Consider the following 22,723-nt stretch of genomic DNA (forward strand, 5'->3'; position numbering starts at 1 on the left):
TTGTGTGCGCAATTGAGTTTTAGATCGTCTTTCTTGTTCAATCTTCTTATCTTAGCAGATGGATCTACAAGCTGCTCTTTTTTTTTTCTCCATCTCTCTCTCTCTCTCCCTCTCTCTCTTTCTCTCTCTCTCTCTCTCACTCACTCTGAGCAGGTTGGTGATGCCATGCGTAGGATGCAGGAGAGGGGCAACATCGGCAAAATCATCCTTTCCACCGAGCCCATGAAGGAGGAGCCCAAGAAGGAGGAGGCCAAGAAAGACGAGAAGGAGAAGAAAGAGGACAAGAAGAAAGAGGAAAAGAAGAAGGAAGACAAGAAGAAGGATGAGTCCAAGAAGGATGAAAAGAAGAAAGAGGAGACCAAGAAGGAGGAAAAGAAAGCTGAGGAAAAGAAACCAGAGGAGAAGGTAGAAGAGAAGAATGCAGAAGAGAAGAAAGAAGAGGCCAAGAAAGAGGAGAATTGAGAGTTGGGCAGAAGCTAGGCAGGAAATTGGTGGCTGTGAATTGTTTGTCTTTGGAGTAGGGGATTATTTGAGTCTGTGTTGCGTGTATGTGTGCGAGTGTGTTTGTGTGTGGTGGTGTTGGGAAGTACAGCGTAGTCCAGCTCTCTGCTCAACCCCAGGCACTTACTCTTGCCTTAAATCATCGCCTTGTGCTGAAATCTGTAATTGTTTATCCAGCCTTGTATAAGTTGAGAACTCAAAAGCTGTTTACTAACTAACTAACACAAGTGCACAAGCCTGTGTATGCACACACACACACACTCCCACACACACACACCAGGGATATGCCACTCTATTATGCCACTAAATTTCTCTTATGTTACTTTTCCTGTATTCACTCCTGTACTCTGTGCTGTTACTATTCTTTAACTGCGTGCCATTTGAGGTATGCTGGATCAGTATTATACTGCCAAAGCCACTAATTCATCATTTTTCTGCTCCTCCTCATCCTCTCACCTTCATCATTGCTTTAACACACTACTCTCATCTCAAGCACTTGTTCTTTAGCATTTCAGATTTGGCTTAACTGCATTCTCAATGCTTTTTTGTCTAATAGCTGTGCACCCACAAAGGATTATGGGTAAATGCCAGGGTTGAGCAGGAGTCCTGTTGCCATGACTACAATGTTTCATATGTGTTCTGTCTCTTTATCCCAAACTCCCTCCCACTCATCTTCCTGGTCATATCTGTTCTCCCCTTAGTGAATCCTGTTCTCCTATTAGGACCAGACTCGCTGATGGATAAGTCAATCATTGAGCCCCACCCACATTGTTCACCAAGGCAATAAGGAGGAGTCAGTGTGGTTTCTAATTAGCTGTTCTAATTTCACATGCACCTGTTAAAACTCGAAAATATGATCGATTTCTTTAAAAGGTTTCAATGTAAGGACCAAACTGCAAGTAAAGACTGTTTTTTTTTTTTTTTTTTTTCCAGAAGTAATGACAATTCCAGGTTTCAAAAAGAATGCAGGCGGTTGTGGGCCAGCAAAAGGAAAGAGGCGGTGATGCAATGAAATATTTTTTAGGCACACTTTAAAAAACAGGGACAGAACTAAAATGCCATATGATATCGTATAAAGGTCCTATGTCTTCGATTTAGTGGCCTGGTTAAGCATATAGTCGTGATTTCAATCAAGCTGTGCACAAATCAAATCATGACTGTCATTAAACATGTTGCTTGTTAGGATCTTAATGGAGTTCACTAAAGAACAGCACCCATCTAACATCTCCCCACACACAGGCATGCAGACACACACATTCTGAGGTTATTGTATTACAGCAGAGATGTGAAAACACTCAGTTTGAGATCCTGTATGTTTTTTTCCTGAGCCTCCTCCAGGATTCCGCATTATCTGGAGCATTCCACTACGATCCTTATGACCGTTGGCCTGTTTCCAGTGTAATTGTTGTTTTTCAGATTTTCTACTTCTCTCGCTCTCTCTCTCTCTCTCTTGCTCTGTCTCTCTCGCTCTCTTGCGTTTTACAGCCAGTAGTTGGCATAGCAACAGGCATTTGGCCAGCAAGCAATGACACAGTTGCCCCCACCATCCCACCCACCAATTCCAAGCACTCCCACACTTATTTACGCACGCTTTTGCTCCTCCGGTTTTTATTCAACTAAATATTGTTTAAAATCTCTTTCTATGCTGATTTGACATGTATTCAGGCTGCTGTGTCAGAGTCCAGTCCAAAGGGTGTAACCTGGCACGCCTTCCATCTCTGAAACCTGTCATTCAAACTCACTGACTCCTCCCTCGGCTAGACTTATGCATCTGTGGTGCACTACTGCCTCTCATGGCGATGTACATGCACTGCAGTGACTTTCTTTTTTTTTTTTCTTCCCCCCCCCCCCCTCCCCCTTCCCTTTCCGTCCCTCCGTCAGTGGGTCTGGTTTTTGTCTGTGTGTGAAGTGCAGTGTGTTTGTAAGAGTGTGTTGTGTACAGATGTGGTTGAGAAGTTGTATGGGTGTACGTCTCTGTCCTCAGGTCAGTTGTCGGATCTAGATGAAAATGTTTTTTTGTTTTTGTTTTTTCTTCCTGTCTCTACCTCCCTTATACTATGAGCTAGCTCTCCTGTCCACCCTTCTTGCAGTTTAATCTTTAACAAAAATAACTTGTAAACATCACTTTTTTTCTCTCTCTCTTCCTCCCTTCCTCCCTTCGTCCCTGTGGTGAATGGCCTGTGTTTAATTTGGTATTATTTGCACTCTGCTTGTGGATCTTAATGCACTTATAGTGATGGCAGTCCCACTCCCCGCCCCACTGTTCCTCAGGAGTCCCCTCAATTTATTTTTGTTTAGCACACACACACTGCGCTTTCTTGCATTCATAAGCACGCATATGAATAGTTTTTGCTCTCTACACACACGGTCACGTATAGAAACAGAACTTCATCTCAACCTTTGATCATTTTAAACTTGTCCATACATCCATGGAGGAGGTTACCAGAATGCATCGGGAAGGGTGTGGCACTGCCATCCTTGTCTAAAGAGTGACAGTGTTCTGACACGAGACCGGCAACTGGATTCGGCGAATGCGAATTCTGTTTCGGGATCATTTGCGCCCATGTTCTATTTTGTTTTGTTGTGTATCTCTGGTTCTCTGCCTGTGTTCTTGTGAAAAGTGCTTCACTTTCTGAAGCACAACATGACCCCTACTAACACTCCAGCAAAGGGCATCCTCATTCTTTTCCCTGTTGTTGTTTTTTTTTTTTTGCTTTGTTTTTGTTGTTTCTGTGTAGCCCTATTATTCGTTTGAGTGTTTCTAAGTTGAAGAGGCTTCGCTGCACTTCCATTCAAATGTGAGGAATGACATTTTGTTGATCCTGATTGTGTGCCAAACTGTGCTTAAGGCTCTTGCCTTCACTCCAGCTATCCTTACTACACTGAACGAAAAAACAGAAGGAACGACAAGAATCATTGCTGGTCGCTTTTAAAACGACCTTCATAAAAAAAAATAAAATAAAAAAGGAAAAAAAAATATTAACCAATGTCATACCTGTCGTGTGTGGTTGATCGCATCGCTGAAAGTTACTGGTGCTTAAAAAAAAAACTCCTGGCTTTTTCGCTAATCCATGTAAACGCTGTTTAGGTCTCACTGTGCCGATTCGTTTTCCGAACACTGGAATACCTCCACGAATGACACAAATGCACACACACACTTGCCAACCTCTCTGGCACACCAGCTCTGCTCAGAAGGGCTGATCTGTCAATCAGTTAATGCTCAATCTGTTAGTGTTTACAACTCAACAGGAAATAACAGACAGTGTAGAACTGGTGATCAGACTTAAGTTAAGATACAGCTGAAAATGCCAACTGAAGTCAACCTGCTTGAAGAAAAACATTGTGTTCATGAATGCAGCAACTGCAATTTTTGGACTGGATTCTAGTTGTAGAACCCAGGTTCCACCCTGGATCTTCCATCTCATTCTCTAAGCAGGGTTGTTCTGGTCATATACCCTTTTGGCTGGGCAACATCAGGGCTGTTCCACCATTTTTTCCGTCGTGATTTCTTTTGGCTGTACAGCAAAAAAATAAATTCTGCAGTTCAGTCCCGGTAGTATTAACATCTGCTTTATTGTTGCATGCATTCACTGGCATGAGGTTTTTACATTAGCATGCAGTTTGCGTTTTAGTCAGCTTACCTATTTTCTTAGGTTCATAGGCCCAAGATAAGCTTAGCTGCAAGTGTGCGTGTCTCTGGTTTATATGGAGATATGCTGTGTGGATAATTCAGGGCTCTGTCTGAGCCACTCTGTTTCCTAGTTTTCTCTCTCCATTCCATAGTCGCTATAACTTTCCGAGAACAGGAAACTCATTTTAAGACTGCTTTCAGCTTTTTCAGAGCAGTGGTGTGTGACCCAAACTGCTTGAGCGTATACATTTTTACCTTTTGTCTTTTCAACACCAAAACTGATAAATAATTAGCTTTTTTTTTCTTTTCCTCAATAAATTACTATGTGCTGGTTGACAGGGTACTTACCAAATGATAAATTTATAAAACGTACAACTTGGATTTCTCCACCGTAGTTGTGGAATTTATAAAAGCGACGCATTTGTAAGAACTGAGATTTCTATATAGATGCGTCAGGCATTTGTATGTTAGGACCCGAATGATTGCCATGACATGACTCAACACCTCAGTTGCTAAATAGCTTAAATCATTGCTTTTCTCTCGAGCTGTGTTTGTATAATCACCCTTTCTTCCACACACGTCAGAGATGCGACAGGCTGTTTCCTTTGTTTTTCCTTCATCAGTGTTCCCCAGCCTCCCCCTTTTTCTCTTTATCTCCAATGTATTTGAGACCCTTTGAAGGGGCCGCTGCTTCTGTGCTCGACTCTGGGTTGGATCACGTGTGACTCGCAAAGGTGGTCAAGAGGACCATAGAGCTCGTTTAACGCTTCTGTGTGTGATGTTACCATTATGCCTTACATGTTTTCCAGGACTAATAAAAGAGCATAACAAAAAAATACGAGGGCGTGTGGTTATTCCTTTTATTCAATGTTTTGATGCACTTGAACACAAACATTTAATAAGTCTTTTCCTCATAGGAACATGTAAATAGGTGTAAATAAAAGAATAGAATAGCTTTTATTTGTCACATATAAATTACAGCACAGTGAAATTCGTTCTTTGCATATCTCAGATTTCTCAGAAGCCGGGGTCAGAGCACAAGGTCGGCCATGATAGGACGCCTCTGGAGCACAAAGGGTTAAGGGTCTTGCTCAAGGGCCTAAAAGTGGCAGCTTGAACCCCTGACCTTTCGATCAGTAACCCAGTGCCTTAACTACTGAGCTACCACTCCCTCAGCTATATATTACAGCCAGTGTATCTGTCAGCAGTTATATATAATATACTTATTTCACTATAACCTTGATAATACCTGATACCATCTAAGTGATTGAAAGAAGCAAAACAGTCAAGGACCTACAGTTTGGGTCCCAAAACCCACTTTTAGAAACATGGGTTTAAAAATGTTGAGGGCATTAAAATGTCTAATTACCTCAGTGTTGATGCATGTCTAATAGAGTTCAAACATTTGAGCAGTCATGTGTCTGTAGGATCAGGAAAAACAGCAATCACAAGCCTTCAAACTAATGACTTTTCCTAGAGACAATCGTATTTAAATGGAATATAATATCTAATGTTCATAAACCATTTAAAAAGTGGGAGGCGTGGAGGAAGAAAAGGTAATTATTAATGTAACAATGCACTTTTTTTTGGTTTTATCTGATTGTGCGTCAGGTAAAAATGTTACTGTATGGGTTTTAAGTTTAAGTAAGGGCATGGAAATGTTTGCAGGCCAAATAATCTAATTACACGCTGTATTCTATAATCTCGAATTCTTTTTATTTATTCATAAACAATAGCTTCACGTAATTCATATACAATGCAAAATTAGATTTATTTTACTTTTACGTAATTGGACCTAACTGATTTAGTGAATGGAGAAAGATGCATAACTTTACAAAGTACAAATTAAGCACTTTTTTTAAATCTGAAATTAGAGGATGCAAAAATCTCAAAAAAAAAAAAAAAAATACAAAAACGTTAAACAGTAGTTTATAAAAGCCATCACATTCATGCCAAGAGATTGCCATAGAAAAGTTTTGGTTAAGAAATAGTTGGAAACGAGTTGAAATCCTCAATACTTGAAACCAAATGTGTAACGTTAAATCTACGTGGTCATTGTACTCCAGGAGAAATGCGTTGACTCCAAAAAAAAAAAATAAAAATAAATATTTCACTTGCATGAAAGTGTTGTTTTGCAGTCTAATTAAGTTAGAACTTTGGTCTTCCGTACCATAGGATATCATGCCATTATTAGTGTTGACTTCTCTTATGACTGCTGCTCGTGTGCCAGCTTCCATGTCTACTTCTGTGTTTGCTCTTCACATGCACACCTCCTTCACCTTGCCCATGCCTGATCACATTATTTCCATGACTTTCATGATGACTCACTTCATGACTGCTTTTCAAATGTAATGTCTTTCTGGAGCTGCTTCTTTGTCTTCGCTCTTGACCATTACCATGCTTGCTTCTGTCGTGTTTCTTCCTTCCATGTTTCTGGGACGTGTGCCTCTCCTCATGCTGTGTATCCATGTGGGAACTTTTATGCTCCCGTCGTTCTGTACTTACTGGAGCGACTGAAACTGCATCATGGTCTTTGTGGCTTTTAGTGAAGCAAATAGAACAGATCAACTGCCGGTCGGTTCGACAATAGATTTCCAGTGGGAGGTTGTGATGGAGACAGACATCCATTCGAGGCGCTCCGCTAATGACTATTACAATCTTTTTGTCTCCAGAGTTTGCTTTCTCATGCCCAAATGTTTGCGCCTCGCAGTATGACACTGCACACTCCGAGCACAATTTGACTGCTTGCCTTTTTCGTCCTGTACAGATGCTACGTTCCGTGTTTGAAGGTCCAGGGTTGCAAAGTGAGGTGTCCTGCAGTCTTGCTTTTTGTAATTGTTCTACCACCTCAGCAAACATGGTGTTTTTGTTAAGAGCAGGCCTCTGTGTAAAGGTTTCTCTGCATTTTGGACATCTGTAAGTCTCCGAATGCTTGTCCTCATTCCAGTAATCCTCAATGCAAGCCATGCAGTAATTATGTCCACATGGAATTGTTACTGGATTCTCAAGTGAGTCCAAACAAATAGGACACCTTAAAGGGTCCTTGTTCTTGAGTGCTACCGCTGCCATTTTACATTTATCCTAAATGTACAGTGTCGGTACAAGTCTCCGTTGAAGTGCAAAATAAGGAAGCCTCCTGGTTACATTTAATGTGAGTGCTGTAAAGATAGGTATTCAAAAACCCAGCAAGGAGGTGTGGTATGTAGAACAGGTGGTGTCACCTGTTTTACAGGTCTTTAAACCAACAACAAGCAACTTCAATGCAAAGCACAACTGGGAAAAAAGTTTTCCACATAACAGTTTTGCTGTGGAACTGGATTAAGTGAAATCTGAAACTAAAATGAAAATTCCAGCAACACGGTAAGCTACACCTGAACAAAGAGAAGTGCTTTACCAGAAGGAAATAAAATTCATATTTGTGGTAGGATGAGACACAGAAAAAAGATTCTTGGTGCAATGTGGATTATAAAATTACCAATGACTGAAACAGCCTGATTAAAGAATTTATTGGGAGAAATATGAAAATCGTGCTTCACATCGAAAGATGTTTTGCAAATTTTAAATAGTTTAAAATAAAGTAATTGCTATTTTTTTCAAAGCAAAATTTATTGACAAGTCGATGATTGTCTCAAGGTTCAAGGCATCGATTTAACGCTCTATTTTTCTGTGTAAAAAAAATCCCTTTACTTGAATATACCGTAAGAGACAGAAAATGAGCTGACTACTTACAGTAACACCAGTATACAGTATAACTACAGTTCTTTGTTTATTAAACAAATTATAAGAAAATGCCTTCAAGAATTTGTCAACTGCTACAATTTTGTATTTTCTTTTATAATACAACATAAAACATATTACATTTGGAAATACTTTTGATTTGATGTAAACATTTGTAAGCTTAATTACATAAAAAAATGGGAGTGGGGTTGCTGTTGAAGTCAAGGTTTCCAAATGTTACTTAAACCCCCTTAATCCCACAAGTCCTCAATGCCTCAGACAAGTCTTTAAGATATTTGACATCAGGATATCCATTCCTGTAGGCACAAACACAAACCTTGTTACTTAAAAAGCATATGAATTACTTACAATTTAGAAATAAAAAATTTCCCCCAAGCCACTCTAATCTACGTGACTGTTTTTCTTACTATAATGTTTCCCTTTTTCATACCTTTCATTGATAGTTTTTTTTGCTATTCCATGCTAATTTGTGTAATGAAACTCACCTACTCTTCCCTCCAGTGATGTTGGTCTTGTGCGGAATTCTGCTCCAGGTTATTTTTGCTCTGTCATTATTGTTACTTGGGCAAACAGTAAAGGTAAACCCTTGCTTAAATGCTTTCTCCAGGCATTGCAGTAATTCCTGCCCCTGTGAACTAAGTGGCAAATAGGCTTCAAATACAGCTCCCTGGAATGGTAACCCGGGGTTTGGATGTTCATCCTATGTTGGGCACAAAGCCAAAATTAGTATAACTGCATTTTAAATATAATTAAAAAAAAATACTATAGGAATAAAGTCCTCGTACTCCCTGGATGCCATCAGGTATACAGTAGGTAATCTTGGCTGTTCTGTATTGCTCGTAGCCAGGCAGGCTCACGGACAACTCTGTACAACTCATGGCGCCATGAATGCCTTTTTTCTCCTTTTGTCTTGTGCCGGCTTCGTTTCCTTTGAGCTCTTTCGTATTCTGCTCCTCTTTGAGTGGATGAACTTGCATTTCCATTGATCGGTTTCTGGCTGCATTCGCTTTAGAGCACACCATACACTGAGCATGAAGTTGAATACAGTTGGAACATAGAAAAACACCACAGCTTCTTTGTGTGCCGTTTTCTCCACACACACAAGATTCCACCTGTTTACTGATTGGCACGTTGGTTTGTTTCAAAGCCAATGTAGTTGCATTTTGGCTTTTCTGTGTTGTCAGGGATGATGCCGTCTGCCAGTTATCCCTCAGTCCCAACAGCACTCCACTTACCTCAGATGATTTGCCTGGTAATGGGCCAGTCTTAGTTATTTCCAAATCTGAAGCCGCCTTCTGCATTTCGTTGGCATCTGGCATCGGTGTTTGCTTATAAGCTACATTTCTGGACTCAGATTTGTATCCTTTAATTCTGCATTTTGCAGAACTCTCACTATTAGCTTTGGTCTGATTTGGTCTTGTCTGATCGTTGCTTTTAATTGGTGTCTGGTTACTTGATGCCTTTGCTTGTCTTTGATCTGTACTTTCCAGATGGGTGATGGAGGTATGGACAAAAAATCCAGAGTTTAAAAATCTATTAGGAAACAGTTCTTGCAACATTTCCTTGGCTTGGGAACACTGTGATCTGGGCCCCAACAGTGAAATATCATCCTTCACATTCAGCAGTACAATCTTGCTGAAGTATGAACATATGTCTAAACAGCCTTCCTTGAACATATCATCACCTTCTGTCGCACCTAAATCTGCTACTTTAAGTTTCTGAACACAAAAATCTAAACCTATCGCATCAACTAGCTTCTGGAGCTCCTGCTGACATTCTTCAACCTTGGATGATGCTGATCCTTTTAGAATAACCATAGTCTTATATTTGTCAACTATGTTCTCAGATACTTGTACATCAGAGATCGGAAAATTTATTTCAGAGTGATATATTTGTTTTATATAACTCCACAATAATGTAGGTACAGTGATTGCTTTGGATACAGTGCTGCTTGGAAGTGCCTCAGCAGATATCCTACAATTAAGGCTTGTGGATCTTTGTCTTCTAATGGAATTTGTGGCAAGACCTGAATTATCATTAGTCCCAGGCTTTTGTGTCTCCTGTTTTTGTACTGGACGGCCTGAACAACTACTTGTCCTTTTTAAGGTAGACATAGCAGTAGTTTTAGATTCTACTGTAGATCCTGTAGTCTTGCCCAGTTTCCCGAGCCCTGAATGGGCATTCACATGTGTGCTGAGTGGACCTTTGAAAGCAAGTGTTACTCTGGAGGTACAACTTGCAGAATTTGTTCTACTAACCTCGTTTAAGATATCTTCATTATTTACACCACTTACTTTAAAAGCACTAACCTGAGAAGCCCTGGCCTGGACACTACTGACTGCATCTTCTGTACCAGGGGTGAAATTTGTTGCCAGTGCTGGTGTGTTAATACCTTGAGTTAAATCTTGAAAATCTTTACTTTTCCCTTTTTCTACAGGCCCAAACCCCAGTAAGCCTATGTCAGAGTTCTTAAATCGAGCAGCTAGTTTGTATTCCTCTCCATTCTTTAATCTTCGCTCAGCATCCGAGATTCTCTTTTTAAGGGTCACAGAATTGGATTCTCTGCTTGTCCCAGCTTTCTGAATTTTCTCTGATTCAGAAACTGGTGAGTAAGAGGGAGATGACTGAAGTGAGGTCTCTTGTTTTGTTCTCAAGTTCTCATCAGATAAACCGAACAGAAGTATCTGTTTGGCCTGAGAGACATCACTGCTCTCACCTATGATATAAATGTGGGTCTGATCAAAGTTGAGCAACACTTTGGGAAGTAATGACTCTAAGTCCTTAAATGCTGCATTTTGCTCTCCATGCAGGTTAAGGGCACTTCTTGGAATCTGAGCTCTTCGCAAATTACCCTCCATCTTCTGGTAAAGCTGACTCAGCTCTTTGCGAGCATGGTTCAAGTGTTTTTCTGCTTTGGATCCTGTCTCACTGTTTGCATTGGTTTGCAAGTGCAGTGTAGAGACTCCTGCAGATGTGACATCAACCACATACACCCCATGTTTTTTTAATATAGTCCTGTACTCATCACTTCTGTTACATAGATATGCAAATACATCTGCCTCCATGATTAGAGACAATGCCTCCACATCCAGTGTATCTATCCAATCTTTTGTCCTCTCATCAGAGAGTTTTTGTGTCTGTGACAGTTGTATGCTGCTCACTTTCGGACTTGAATACCTGGATTCCTGGTGCAAAGAAACATCTCCACCAAAGAGAAGTCCATGTGGTTGGTGCAGAGGGTTGTGTTTTTCTTTCTGATGTGAAAAACCTCTCTCAATTTCTTGCACAAAGGACAAACTTTCTTCACTTGGAGGTACAAAGTCTACAAGGAGCTCTATCAAGTGAGTAATCACATAATTAACCACTGAGTAGGGTCCCTTTAATGTGCAGTGCCTCAGTGGCTCAAGGTAATGTACCCCAATGTCTGTAAATTTTTCAGTGAGGGTTTTTATAGTCTTTTCACCCAGTGGAAAGTGGCTGCAATCTATGGTCACACACACATCGAGGAATACCTGGAGAGAGATGTGTCAGAAAAAAGAAACGTGAAAATCTTAATGATTGCATTTATATTACTAGGTGTAAGAAGAAACAAGCATATCATGAATATTGAAGCCGTTCTAGTTTGCCCTCTGTGCATACCTTGTTCAGGTGCTGTGAGTCCTGCCATGGAAAACTCAGGGAAAGTTCATACGTCTTGCCGTCCACCTTTAAAACCTGTGGTTTATGACTGCACACACTGAGCGCAACTGTAGTAAGTAAAAAATAACATATTGAGCAAATATTGAGATATGAGTCAATTTCTCACCCAAGTTGAAACGAATAAAAATAAGTCAAAATCTTAATCCTAGATTGTCAGAGGTTCTGAAATCTTTAATAGGCTACATAAAGAATAAAATTCTTTATTAAAATTGATCAAATGGTACTGTAGTTTTTAGGTGACCTGTTGTATGCTTTTGTTTTCCATCCCTTTGTCGAGTTTGATATTACATACAATTTCCTGTTTAATCACCTGATACTGAGGCACCCAAACACTCGAATAAGAAATGTTTTATTGGTGCCGTTTTCTGTAGTAAGAGCAATTTGAATGTGTCAGTTGGACCCTGAAGAGGTATGACTCTTTTATTAAATTTTTTAATCAAGAGAAGAGTGGCTATTGTGAAGGTTCCACAACATTGCATAAATAAATAGCATGATGACTCAATCAGGTAATCTTTGGTAACCAAATTACCGTGACAAGACTAATAATCCACTTCTGTGCTTGGTGTTATCAAAAATAACGCTGTATGGTCACAAACTACCCGGTCCCACCACACTCCAAGAATATACTGTATATGGATCAGGCATAACATTATGACCACTGACAGGTGAATAACACTGATTATCTCTTCATCATGACACCTGTTATTGGGTGGGAAATATTAGGCAGCAAGTGAATATTTTGTCCTCAAAGTGTGTTAGAAGCAGGAAAAATGGGCAAGGATAAGGATATAAGGAAGAAGTTTGACAAGAGCCAAATTGTGTTTGCTAGGCGACTGGGTCAGAGCATCTCCAAAACTGCAGCTCTTGTGCTGTACCCGTTCTGCACTTGTCAGTATCTATCAAAAGTGGTCCAAGGAAGGAACAGTAGTGAATGGACAACAGGATGGGCAGTATTTGTGATACATGTATTATTTCAAATATAAAATAGGAATTTGTTATTTGTATTTGATAGTGTTGGGGAAAATGGCTTTATATTTTGTATCAAAGTATTTTTACTTTGTAAGATGACATCATAAAAATGTAGCCTCTGATTGGAGCCTACGCAGTAGTTTGCCCAGACTTGTTAAAATCAGAACAGAAAATTGATCCATACAGAAGAAGGTGGTGAAGGTAAGAAACGTGCAGGCTGCCAGCTTTCAAATAGGTGTCCAATGATTGATGATTAAATATTTGCCAAATATTGTACCCTAATTAAAGTAGCTGTTTAGTAAAATCATGATTTTGCATACCATTGCATGAATGACTGCCTGACACATAGTATATTATATTTATGAATAACAATCAAATGATGAATTTGTTAGAAACGAGTTGCTATGAACACAGGTGGTATCAGTGTCCTGTAAAGTAGCCCTTCATTAACAAACACCAAGTAACTAAATTAGGATACAATTGAGTCATTCACAAACTGTTAAACATTAAACTGTTGGTTACTTTAAAAATAATATTCATCTGAGAGATCACAGGGAAATGCATGTGAATACTTGATCTGTTAACTGGTTGCATATGTCAGATTTATTGCATGGCTCCGCCAGAGAAAAGCGATCAAGCATTGTTTACACTGACCCAGTTGAATAATGGTGAAGGGAAAGATCAAATAGGCCAATTGATGGAAGGTTTGTAAAAAAGAAATTTCATGCTTCCTTGTAAGTATTTGAAACATGCTGTGTATTTTATTTCAAAATACATTGTGATATATCTTTGCCCAACCCTGTGAACTGCCAAGGCTCATGGATGTGGGGAGCGAAGGCTGGTTCATGTGGTCCAAATTTAACAGATGAGCTCCTATAGCTCATATTGCTGAAGAAGTTAATGTTAAGGTCAGAACTGTTTTGAAAGTAAAAGGGGGGCCAACCCAATAATACAAGGTCATGTTATGCCTAATCAGTGTATTTCTATATTATTTTAAAAACTATTTCATTGTGGGGGGGTTTTAATTGCAATCATTGTAACTCCCCCATCACTTAGAAAGTAAGAATGAAAACGCAGGAGACCTCTGCTATCTTCAAAGGTGATCATGGCACAGGGATCTGCTGCTTTGAGGGTGATCTTGGAGATCTCGCCTCCTCCGTTTCGCTCGCGCAGAAAGTGGATCAGAAGTTTATCTTCAAGGCGCTCGTGGTCCATATCGGTGGGAAGCCCACGTACACATACCGTGTTTCCTATTTCCGCCATCTTCTGGACAACTGACGTGAAGAAAAAAAAATAAAGTGGAGAAACGGATTATTATAGTGGTATTATTAATATATGCAGAGTTTCTTAAATAAATATTGCAAACATTGCAAAGTCTGTTTCCAGACTATGGCGTGAGGTAGCTGCATTACAACAAACTATTTTTTTCTTGAACATTAGGAGGAAATTTTAGAAAGAACTTGCGCCATAGTCGCAACAGGAAGTTTGTTTACTTATACCTTCCTGCCAAGATGTCCTAAATTAGATTGTTAACCGGTTCCTGGGGTGAAGACAGGTCGAACAGCTGCCCTCTGCTCCTTTTACCACTGTGCAACATTGTTTGCATTTCATTGTCCTTCACTTATTGTATTATCTCTGAGTGTGTGTGTGTGTGTGATCTCGAAAAGAAAAGTGAAAGCTATGTGAGATCGAGTGTCGTAGTGTTCTGGAGATTTAAAGAAATAGTTGCTGCAACTGTATTGGAGGAACAAAAGAAGCCAACAAAAGTTCATTGTATGCCATAATATTCTCCATGGCAGTGAATTCAGGTATAATGAGGTAAAAAGGGACACTTGGAAAATGTACGTATTGCAATTTCAACTATTTTTATTTCCAAAAAAACTAAAATACTGTGTAGAGCCGTGCAGCCAGGTGAGGCAGTGACCTGTTCAGATGTACAATCCACCTGTTCCAATAAAGATGCATACAATGAAATGTGAAACTGTATATATTTCAGTTTACTATTTGCATAACACTTTTTTAAACAACGGACATTATGTCCAGCATGCCCCAAGCAGCTTTACAGAGAGACAGAAGTTATAAAGTTTAAATTTATAATATGATATCTTGACCAAGCCAATTGTTACTGTGGCATGGAAAAACTCTCTGAGAGGGTATGAGGAAGAAACCTTGAGAGGAACCAGACTCAAAAGGGAATCCATACACATCTGGGTGGCACAGATTGTGCATTCTTATAGTTTTATCATTGTTAAAGTGTACTGTTCAGTGATGGATGCTTAAATGTAGAAATTTTCAAACTGTGCTCCCAAGCCATAGAAACAGACTGGTTTTTTTTAATTGCAATGCAAATCCATCTTCAAATTTCACAAGTTGCTTAGTCACTTCATGGATCTTTTCAATTAAAAATAAATCAATCCAGAGGTGGTGTGTCAGTATAAATCAGGCAGATTCAAGGAGAAGAAAGGGATGGTCACTGGTACTTTAGGAGCATGTTTATTTGGTCAGAGTGGGAGAGAGATTTCTCTCAATTTGTCTATGATGTTATGAATTGCTTTATTGTCGAAATTGCCGATTACATCTGAACTAAGCGTGGGGAATAAGCGTGTGTGGGAATATTTGTGTGGATATCACCAATATACTGTTTATTTGTATGTTATTACTTTCCATAGTCTGGGCAACCTATTTTACATATCTATGTAAAATATATTCAGGTGTGTTGCGATAAATAAAACTGCAATAAAAAAAGGACCATGAGAGGCAAAAATTACCCGTGCCACCTGGGGGCATGCAAGAGCCTGAGTATTGCTTATATAAAATCCAAATAACCCAAATTGCCTAATCGCCCAAACCAAGTTATTGAGAATGTAATAATTTCATCTCTTTGGGTCAAATCTGTCTCTGTCTCTCCAGCACCCCTCCCTCTTTTAACATCACTGCATCTCAGTGGTATTTAATATACTTTTAATTATTTTGGTAAATATATAATACATTTTATTTAGCAATCAGAACATTATACATTGTTCCTTATACTGGTTGTTCAAGATAGCATGCTGAGAAGAAGTATTATATCTAGCTAGACACAAGTTTACAATGCACATTTGTGTATAACTTCTAGACAGTTCACTGTTTAGCCATGTATTTATATCAGTTTTAGGTTTATAGGCACCTGATCAATGCACCAATATATAAGCCTTCCCTAAACTGTTGCCACAAAGTTAAAAGCACAAAATTGTATAGATTGACTTATGGAGTATCAATATGATTAGCTATTAATATGATTATTAAATTGTAATTTTTATTAGCTATTATTATTATTAATAGATATGAAGAGGCCAAAGCTTATTTCAGCATGTCAAAAGCCTAAGGCAAGGTGGTTGAAGACATCGAGTCCTGACCTCAAGTACATTAAACACCTTTAAAATAAACTGGAATGCTGATTGATCACTAGACGTCCTTACCAGGGGAAGATTTTCTCAGAGAAGTGGAGAACTGCAACTGGTAACTAAATGTGAAATGAGATTTAAAAAGCATATAGTTTTTGCCATATAATATAAGCTATACTATAGGGCCAAACGTATATACTTTTTTGAACATTAGAAAGTATTATTAAGTGCAGTGGTAAAATGGATCAATAGACCTGTTTAAACATTCAATAAATTTTTTTAAAAACCAAACAATAAACAATAGTTAATTTAAGTTTGTTTATTAAAATATGTGCAATACAATTTTTCTTAAAATAAAAAAATTGAAGTTATTGTCTATTTTGTTAACCAATGAAATGATTCCAGAACAACAGCAAAAAAAAAAAAAAAAAAAAAGGCAAAGAGCCAACAGTTAATGTAGGAACACAAAACATAGTATACAGTGGTCCCACGTAAATCCAATATTAAAGTACAATGCAATTTTATGTACTTGTCATTGTGGTAATTTGATTCAGTAATCCATGCCCATATTATATTAATTGTGGCTATGGAAAACCTGGCTTTTGGCCTAAATAGATTAATTTGAGGTCTTCTAAAAAATTATTTTTATTATTTTCATTTTTTGTTATGTATTAATTTTCTGACCACAAAAGTCAAGTAAAGCTGTGACAGAGAAATTCAAAGAATTCTTATCTATTAATTGCGCCCTCCACTGGCGGGTTACTGATAATTCAGTGGCCATATATCTACTGACATTTTCTTCTATTTATATATACAGCTTTAACTTGAGGTCAGCATTATCTTGTGACTGGCTGTTTAGTCTCTCACGAAGGACATTAGCTTGTTTAATTGTTTTATCATTTTGAATAGCCCGAAATGTAGCCAACTTTCTTTGGACAAAAGGGAATAGAAGACCTTTTCAAGCTTTGAGGGTGAGTAAATCATTTTTAGTAGGTCAAATTGCTGCAACTGATCTATGTTTTTAGTGTTGAAGCACACGTGGGCCCAAAAGGATGTTCAGTTTTCTATGTGTTGCTATTGAGAAATTCTCAGATCGTGTCTTTAGAATTTGGGCCCTAAAAACTTTTAAGCGTGGACAGAGTTAATTCACATATACACAAGTGTGCTCACTGATTGGAATGCTAAAATGGACCAACTATGAAGACCTTTGTGTTAAAAAAGTCTTAATATTATATTAAACTGTGTTTTACACAACATGCAGCTCTTAACAAGTAGGTTTTCTGAAATCTTGTCTCTTTTGTAGCAGCTTTCCCCTTTAAACCATTATATATTTGTGGAAGCCAGATGCATCTCTTAGTGGCATGTCTCAGGAAACATTTGCTTTTACGTCAGCCACACTACGTTCTCTGCGGATGGAACAAGAGTTGCAGGACTGGGAGGAAGCACGTAGGGCACTGGAGCACAGGAGGGTAATGAGTAGGCGCCCACTGCCAGCCGCACCGCGGCTCAGACATGGGACAGAGAGGATCCAGACAGTACGAGCTCCTCCACCTCAGATCCACTGCAGAGACCCGGCTGTCCACAACACTTTCATGTACGGAGACATGAGAAGTCTGTATGCTGTACTCAAAGAATCTGGTATGGTGAATGCAATAATGGAGATTGTCCATGAGGAGATGGTGTGGACTCCAGAAATGGGTAAAAAGCATTCAAATACACATGCTGAAGGAAAGTGGGAACCTGTGGCTAGTTGGGACGTGAGCATCAAGTGTAATGGATTTTGAAAAGTTTCATACTGAATTTCTATATGGGGGGAAGCACAGGAAGACAAAGTTATATACACAGACCAAACAAAACCAAGAGAAAGTACATCTAAGAACTAAACTAGAATGGGGCAAAAATAAGAGTATTGCATAATATGGACAGTTGGGGATAGATTATTTATCTGTTTATTGTGGTGTAAATTCTTGGCGGAAATTATATCATATATCATTACTTAAAATGCATGATGTATCATTACAATATTTGGCCACCATAGTCAAACAAATATGCAACAAATTATCATCATAACAAATATATTGTTACTAATTATTGTTTATTGTTTACTAGCCTAATCTTATAATTCTTGTTGCTCTGAACCCTAGGCATGTGGACTCTGTCCTCCAAAGTGAAGCAAACGTCGGGCCTGCGCCTGGCTGCCGGCAGAGGGCACTATGGATGCGTGGAGGAACTGCTATTCCGGGAAGCTGAGGTGGACGCTGACCCTGGTGGTCGAACGGCCCTCCATGACGCCTGTTCCGGGGGTCATCACTCCTGTGTAAAGCTGCTGCTGGAGCATGGAGCAGACCCCGATCTGCTGACAGCTGACGGCAATGCACCTCTTCACCTGTGCATCACTGCTGAGTCCTTTGCGTGAGTGGACACAAGTGATATACAGTATTGGCAAGGAGCATATGCACTTTTCTTCCTAAAATTTTGCAGTGATTTCTGTAAATGTTCCAAATACAGCAAATGGATCTACAATTTTTCCCTCCATGCAAATTATATGCCAATTCCACCACACACCTGCCTTAATCACATGACTTAAACACAAACCGATCCTTGATGGTGAAATAACATTTTAATTATATAAATTAATGTCAGGTCTCCTGGTATATATTTTTTTCTTTTTCTAACTCGTTAACATTTAACACAGTTCTTTGCTAAGGGATTATAGTAGTCACAGGTGGAACATTGGATTGTCTTTCTTGATGCATTCCTTCAAGCAAGATGAGTTGAAAAAAAAAGAATAGAAAGAAAGAAAAGAAGGTAAAAATCTATTATGGAAAAATTTAATAAATTGCAATAGTAGTTAGATTGAATGAATCTACAGTGTTGCTACAGAACATTTAGGGTTCATTTAGGGCAGTCATGTCAAACTCAACGTCCCTGGGCCGATTCCAATTCCAGGTCCATTACACCTTGAAATGATATTACCTTGTGGGCCATTACACTATATCCTGCACACGAGGTGATGTCATATTTCTATTATAACTGGAAAGGTTTGACCGTGTGTGTGTGTTTTTAGCCTTCAACCCTGAAACAATGCCTCATTTGAACATTCTCCATATCATATCAGTGTGAGCAACATTTTCTGTTCTGAAAATGAACATAAGCTCACACAGGATTTATCTCACTGATGCACAACTTCACTCTGTTCTGAGAGCTGCCACAGCACAGAACCAAAAATCCCAAATATTAATAAACTGACAGCCAAGAAACCATGCCAAGCATCCTGCTCAGGCAAATGTGCATAAGCAGAATGTAATGCATTTACATTAATGTTTTATAGTTGCACTTTATCCTGTATCCTGTCTTTCTTGTTGTTTAAGTGTTGATAGTATTTTGCCCTTTACTTAGACTCAGTATTTAATTGTAGTCCCCTCTATGATTGAGTTTGACACCACTGATTTAGCGCAAAATAAACTAATATATAGCTCTGACTGTGGAGCTGCTCTGGTGTCCAGACCTTCAGTCTTTCACCCCTGCTAAAGTTTTCATTGTTAGTTAAACCTGCTTGTTGTTTGATTCACAATCCTGTACATTTGTGTCCTTTGTACTCTCACAGCTGTACAGAGCTGCTGGTCAGCATGGGTGCCAATGTGAATGTGGCCCAGCGTGACTCTTGTCTCACTCCACTGCATTTGGCATGTCGGAGGGGTCTGGTGGAACATGTAGAACTGCTGCTGGCCCACAGAGCTGATGTAACTGTGCAGAACCGTGAGGGTGAGACGCCACTGAATGCTGCATGCGCCGGAGCTGAGAGGCCAACTGAGACCGTGCGATACATGAACGTTGTGCAGAAGCTATTACAAGCTGGAGCACAGGCCCATACAGCAGGCAGGAAACAGCACACTGCCCTACACAACGCCTGTAGTAACTGTGCTTTTCAAATTGCTGATGTGCTTTTGCAGCATGGAGCTTGGGCTGATGCAACCAACTGTGCAGGCTATACACCCATGGACTGCCTGCTGCAGGTGAGGCAGAAGAAAGAAAAAACGAATAAAACAGCATCGTTATTCTTTTAAACTATGTATTGACCGTGCCATTGTCTTGACCCTGTTATACAGTGCTGGACGAAGTACACAAAACATGCATTTGAGTTTAAAAAGAGCTCCACTAGGTAAAATATTACTCCATACAAAGTAAAAAAGTATTTGCCTTCAAATTTACTTAAGTATCCAAAGTACTATGATTTATTATGGCTATAATGTCCTATTATCATTTTTTGTCATATTTATCATTTTTGTTGAAAAATACTCTTTCCTTTCTTATTGTTATTACTTTCAGCACACCAGTCTATTAATAGAATGATATTAATGAGCCAAACACTGATTGATCTCTATTAAAATAATTTTGAGCCCAAAACTTTATTTTCTACTATTAAAAAAAAGTATTGTGACAAGTTAGAGTCAGAAAATTCTTCCATCATTTACTACTCTGAAAATGTTCTGCTTGCTGTTGAACTGATGCTGAATTGTATCATCGTTCTAAAAAGATACCACCAAGCAGCATTTAAAACAAGTTCAAATCAGAGCATGCGCTTTACCATGATTGGTGGCTTGCTGTGTGCTTGACCAGTTAAGTTTTTGGCGCTCATAAATAAAAAGGAACAACTGATTTTGCAAAAGATTTAGTAAAAAGTTAAAGATTTGGGGAGTAAAAGTCTTCCCAAATGGAAATACTTTGATAAAGTACAGCTAAGGGAAAAGCTAATTAAGTACACTAACAAATTATATTTACTTTGTTACTGTCCACGACTGTGTATACTGAAAGTATACACCTAGAGGTTTTAGTGGCATGGTTTATGGAAGTAAATCCACAGTCTGAGGCTGTTGTGGGCAGAGACTCACTAAATCTAGACAAAGACCAGCTGATCAATCAAATCAAATCAATCTCAGATTACTTGGCTGACAGGAGTGGAAGCCAATGCGATTACTGTTGTACAACCATCTGCTACAGGGTTTTACATGTACATTGTGAGATGATTTTCAGCTCATCAAGATTAAAAACAGTGGCTGTTGTCAGCTTGACAGGTCGGGCTCTTCTAACATTTTTTTATTAATAAGTCATTACTGACTGCAGAACTGATAAATATTTGATGGTTTAAATTATTATATATATATTTTGTACTATTCTGTGTCAATCACAAGCTAGCAATTTATTTAAGCATCTTCAATATGTATCTGTATGATTTTATGCAGTAAGCTGTTATATAATTGGATGAATGGTGTTCCTACTTAAGTGGTGAATGTATTTTTTTTAAATATATTCTTAAATGCAGTGGTTAGATTGCTTTCTATACATTAAATTAAGCATTCAAACCTTCATTAGGGCAACACTAACAAATTCATAGCTTTCATTTAATTTTTTTAAGGTGGTAGAAGATTATCCCTACCAGCACCCTGAACTAATCGCTCGTTCACTTCTCAACCGCGGAGCAAAACCTCCTTCTACCAAAGTAAGCTGACACAGAAGAGTTGGAATGACCCGTCAATTCACCATGATGATAGGGACTAGACATTCCTAATTAATTAGCATATGATGAAATTACATTGCAACTCTCACAAATAAACAACTACAGCAATGAACACATTTTCTTTAGTAGTGAATATTAAACATAAACTGCAGCAACTACCATAAGGTCAAAATACATGTTTTTTCTTTTACTGCTTTTTTGCTGTAATATGTGTGTATGTGTGTTGTAAGATGCTGAAGTTGTGCCTCCTGTCCCCTGCCACTCTGGAAGTGATGCTAAACTGCTACCCAGTGGTGTCAGATTGTGAGGATTTGCTACAGGAAGTCCCAGATGAACTACTGAAGGTATTTTCATTCTGGTTTATACACTGAATTATTGGATAGCTCTTAATCCAAATATGCTTTTCCTACATATCCCCAGGAGCATATGCAGTTCTTTGACTCAGTTTGCCGGGTGAATGGGCAGCCCCGCACACTTCAGCACCTTTGCCGATGTTCCTTGAGGCTCAGTCTGGGTGCACGATGCCACTCTGCAATCGATAAGTTAAACATCCCATGTGCACTCAAAGAGTACCTGCTGCTGCCGATTAAAGGCGAGATCCAATGATACTACCTGGACAGGAAAATACAATCACTAATATGAACTTGCATTTAAATAATAAATGTTAAAGAACCATATAGCCATTAACCTCTTTGTGCTGAAGTCTTTAATTGTCTTGACCTAATCAGAGTCAGACAAATGACCACAAGCAGTTTAAATGGGACACATTACAGTGTCATTCATATTATTGTCATTTTTGCATTTTTTTTATTTGCCAGTAATATGAATGTTTCAATAAGTCTGTGATTGACAGATTCAGTGCATTCATGTAAATCGACAGTTTCTGAAGCTGGAAATTCTAATAAAAATATCCTTTGCAGCAGAGGTAGTCTTCCTTTTCTTATTTATTTATTTATTTATTTATTTATTTATTTATTTATTTATTTATTTATCATTAAACATATCTTTTCCCAATAGTTCTCTTTTTTTCAAAGCATTTCTCTCTAAATATTATACATATATTATTATATGTATGTATGATATATACACAATATATTTTAGAAAAGAAAACTAAAAATGTTTTTAAGATGTACGTATTTATGTAAAATATATATTATAATAAAAATAAATATTACTATTTATTTTATTATTTGTATGATTGTTAAGCGGCGTGAACCCAGCCATTATTGTTGCAAAAGCCAGTGCACTCTTAGTCCCAAGCCCGGTAAATGGGGAGGGTTGCGT

The 22,723-nt window shown here is 38.6% G+C and overlaps 3 protein-coding genes and 1 long non-coding RNA gene across 7 annotated transcripts in view; 3 read left to right on the top strand and 1 right to left on the bottom strand.

The window, feature by feature from the left end:
* vat1 (vesicle amine transport 1) overlaps positions 1-3,488 on the top strand; it is a 27,681-nt gene extending 24,193 nt beyond the window's left edge. Inside the window, exon 6 of the mRNA XM_083567383.1 lies at positions 154-3,488. Coding sequence (XP_083423509.1) covers positions 154-462 — 309 coding nt within the window. The 3' untranslated portion in view covers positions 463-3,488. The remainder of the gene's footprint in view (positions 1-153) is intronic.
* Positions 2,358-14,223, bottom strand: LOC310740508 (uncharacterized protein). The gene is made up of 6 exons (XM_083567325.1): positions 14,038-14,223; positions 13,621-13,812; positions 11,510-11,616; positions 8,656-11,382; positions 8,356-8,570; positions 2,358-8,166 (listed from the first exon to the last, which is right to left on the bottom strand). The coding sequence occupies exons 2-6, from the start codon at positions 13,799-13,801 to the stop codon at positions 8,091-8,093; spliced, it is 3,306 nt and encodes a 1,101-aa protein (XP_083423451.1). The 5' UTR covers positions 13,802-13,812; positions 14,038-14,223; the 3' UTR covers positions 2,358-8,090.
* Positions 11,702-13,258, top strand: LOC310740589. Its single transcript, XR_014537683.1, has 2 exons — positions 11,702-12,156; positions 12,190-13,258. It is a non-coding gene; the product is annotated as an uncharacterized lncRNA (long non-coding RNA).
* Positions 14,224-16,612: 2,389 nt separating the features above from the next.
* asb16 (ankyrin repeat and SOCS box containing 16) lies at positions 16,613-22,363 on the top strand. 4 transcript variants are annotated; one of them, XM_083567393.1, is made up of 7 exons: positions 16,613-16,892; positions 17,266-17,619; positions 18,066-18,333; positions 19,529-19,937; positions 21,338-21,421; positions 21,670-21,783; positions 21,860-22,363. In XM_083567393.1, the coding sequence occupies exons 2-7, from the start codon at positions 17,283-17,285 to the stop codon at positions 22,043-22,045; spliced, it is 1,398 nt and encodes a 465-aa protein (XP_083423519.1). In that variant the 5' UTR covers positions 16,613-16,892; positions 17,266-17,282; the 3' UTR covers positions 22,046-22,363. The 4 variants fall into 4 exon arrangements, with proteins under 4 accessions (XP_083423519.1, XP_083423518.1, XP_083423520.1 ...); XM_083567392.1 differs by having other exon boundaries at positions 16,614-16,892; positions 17,228-17,619; XM_083567394.1 differs by having other exon boundaries at positions 16,614-16,892; positions 17,314-17,619.
* The last annotated feature ends 360 nt before the right edge of the window (positions 22,364-22,723 follow it).

Source organism: Silurus aristotelis, assembly GCF_946808225.1.
Source record: "Silurus aristotelis genome assembly, chromosome: 17".
Taxonomy (NCBI): domain Eukaryota; kingdom Metazoa; phylum Chordata; class Actinopteri; order Siluriformes; family Siluridae; genus Silurus; species Silurus aristotelis.

What these genes read in the sequence shown, in the direction of transcription:
- asb16 (XM_083567393.1), top strand. Translation starts at nt 17,283, where the DNA reads ATGTCTCAGGAAACATTTGCTTTTACGTCAGCCACACTACGTTCTCTG. An exon ending in CCATGGACTGCCTGCTGCAG is followed by an intron (nt 19,938 to 21,337) that starts GTGAGGCAGAAG and finishes AATTTTTTTAAG; the next exon opens with GTGGTAGAAGATTATCCCTA. An exon ending in TCCCAGATGAACTACTGAAG is followed by an intron (nt 21,784 to 21,859) that starts GTATTTTCATTC and finishes ACATATCCCCAG; the next exon opens with GAGCATATGCAGTTCTTTGA.
- LOC310740508 (XM_083567325.1), bottom strand. Translation starts at nt 13,801, where the DNA reads ATGGCGGAAATAGGAAACACGGTATGTGTACGTGGGCTTCCCACCGAT. An exon ending in CACCTTTGAAGATAGCAGAG is followed by an intron (nt 11,617 to 13,620) that starts GTCTCCTGCGTT and finishes TACTTACTACAG; the next exon opens with TTGCGCTCAGTGTGTGCAGT. An exon ending in TACCTGATGGCATCCAGGGA is followed by an intron (nt 8,571 to 8,655) that starts GTACGAGGACTT and finishes TGCCCAACATAG; the next exon opens with GATGAACATCCAAACCCCGG.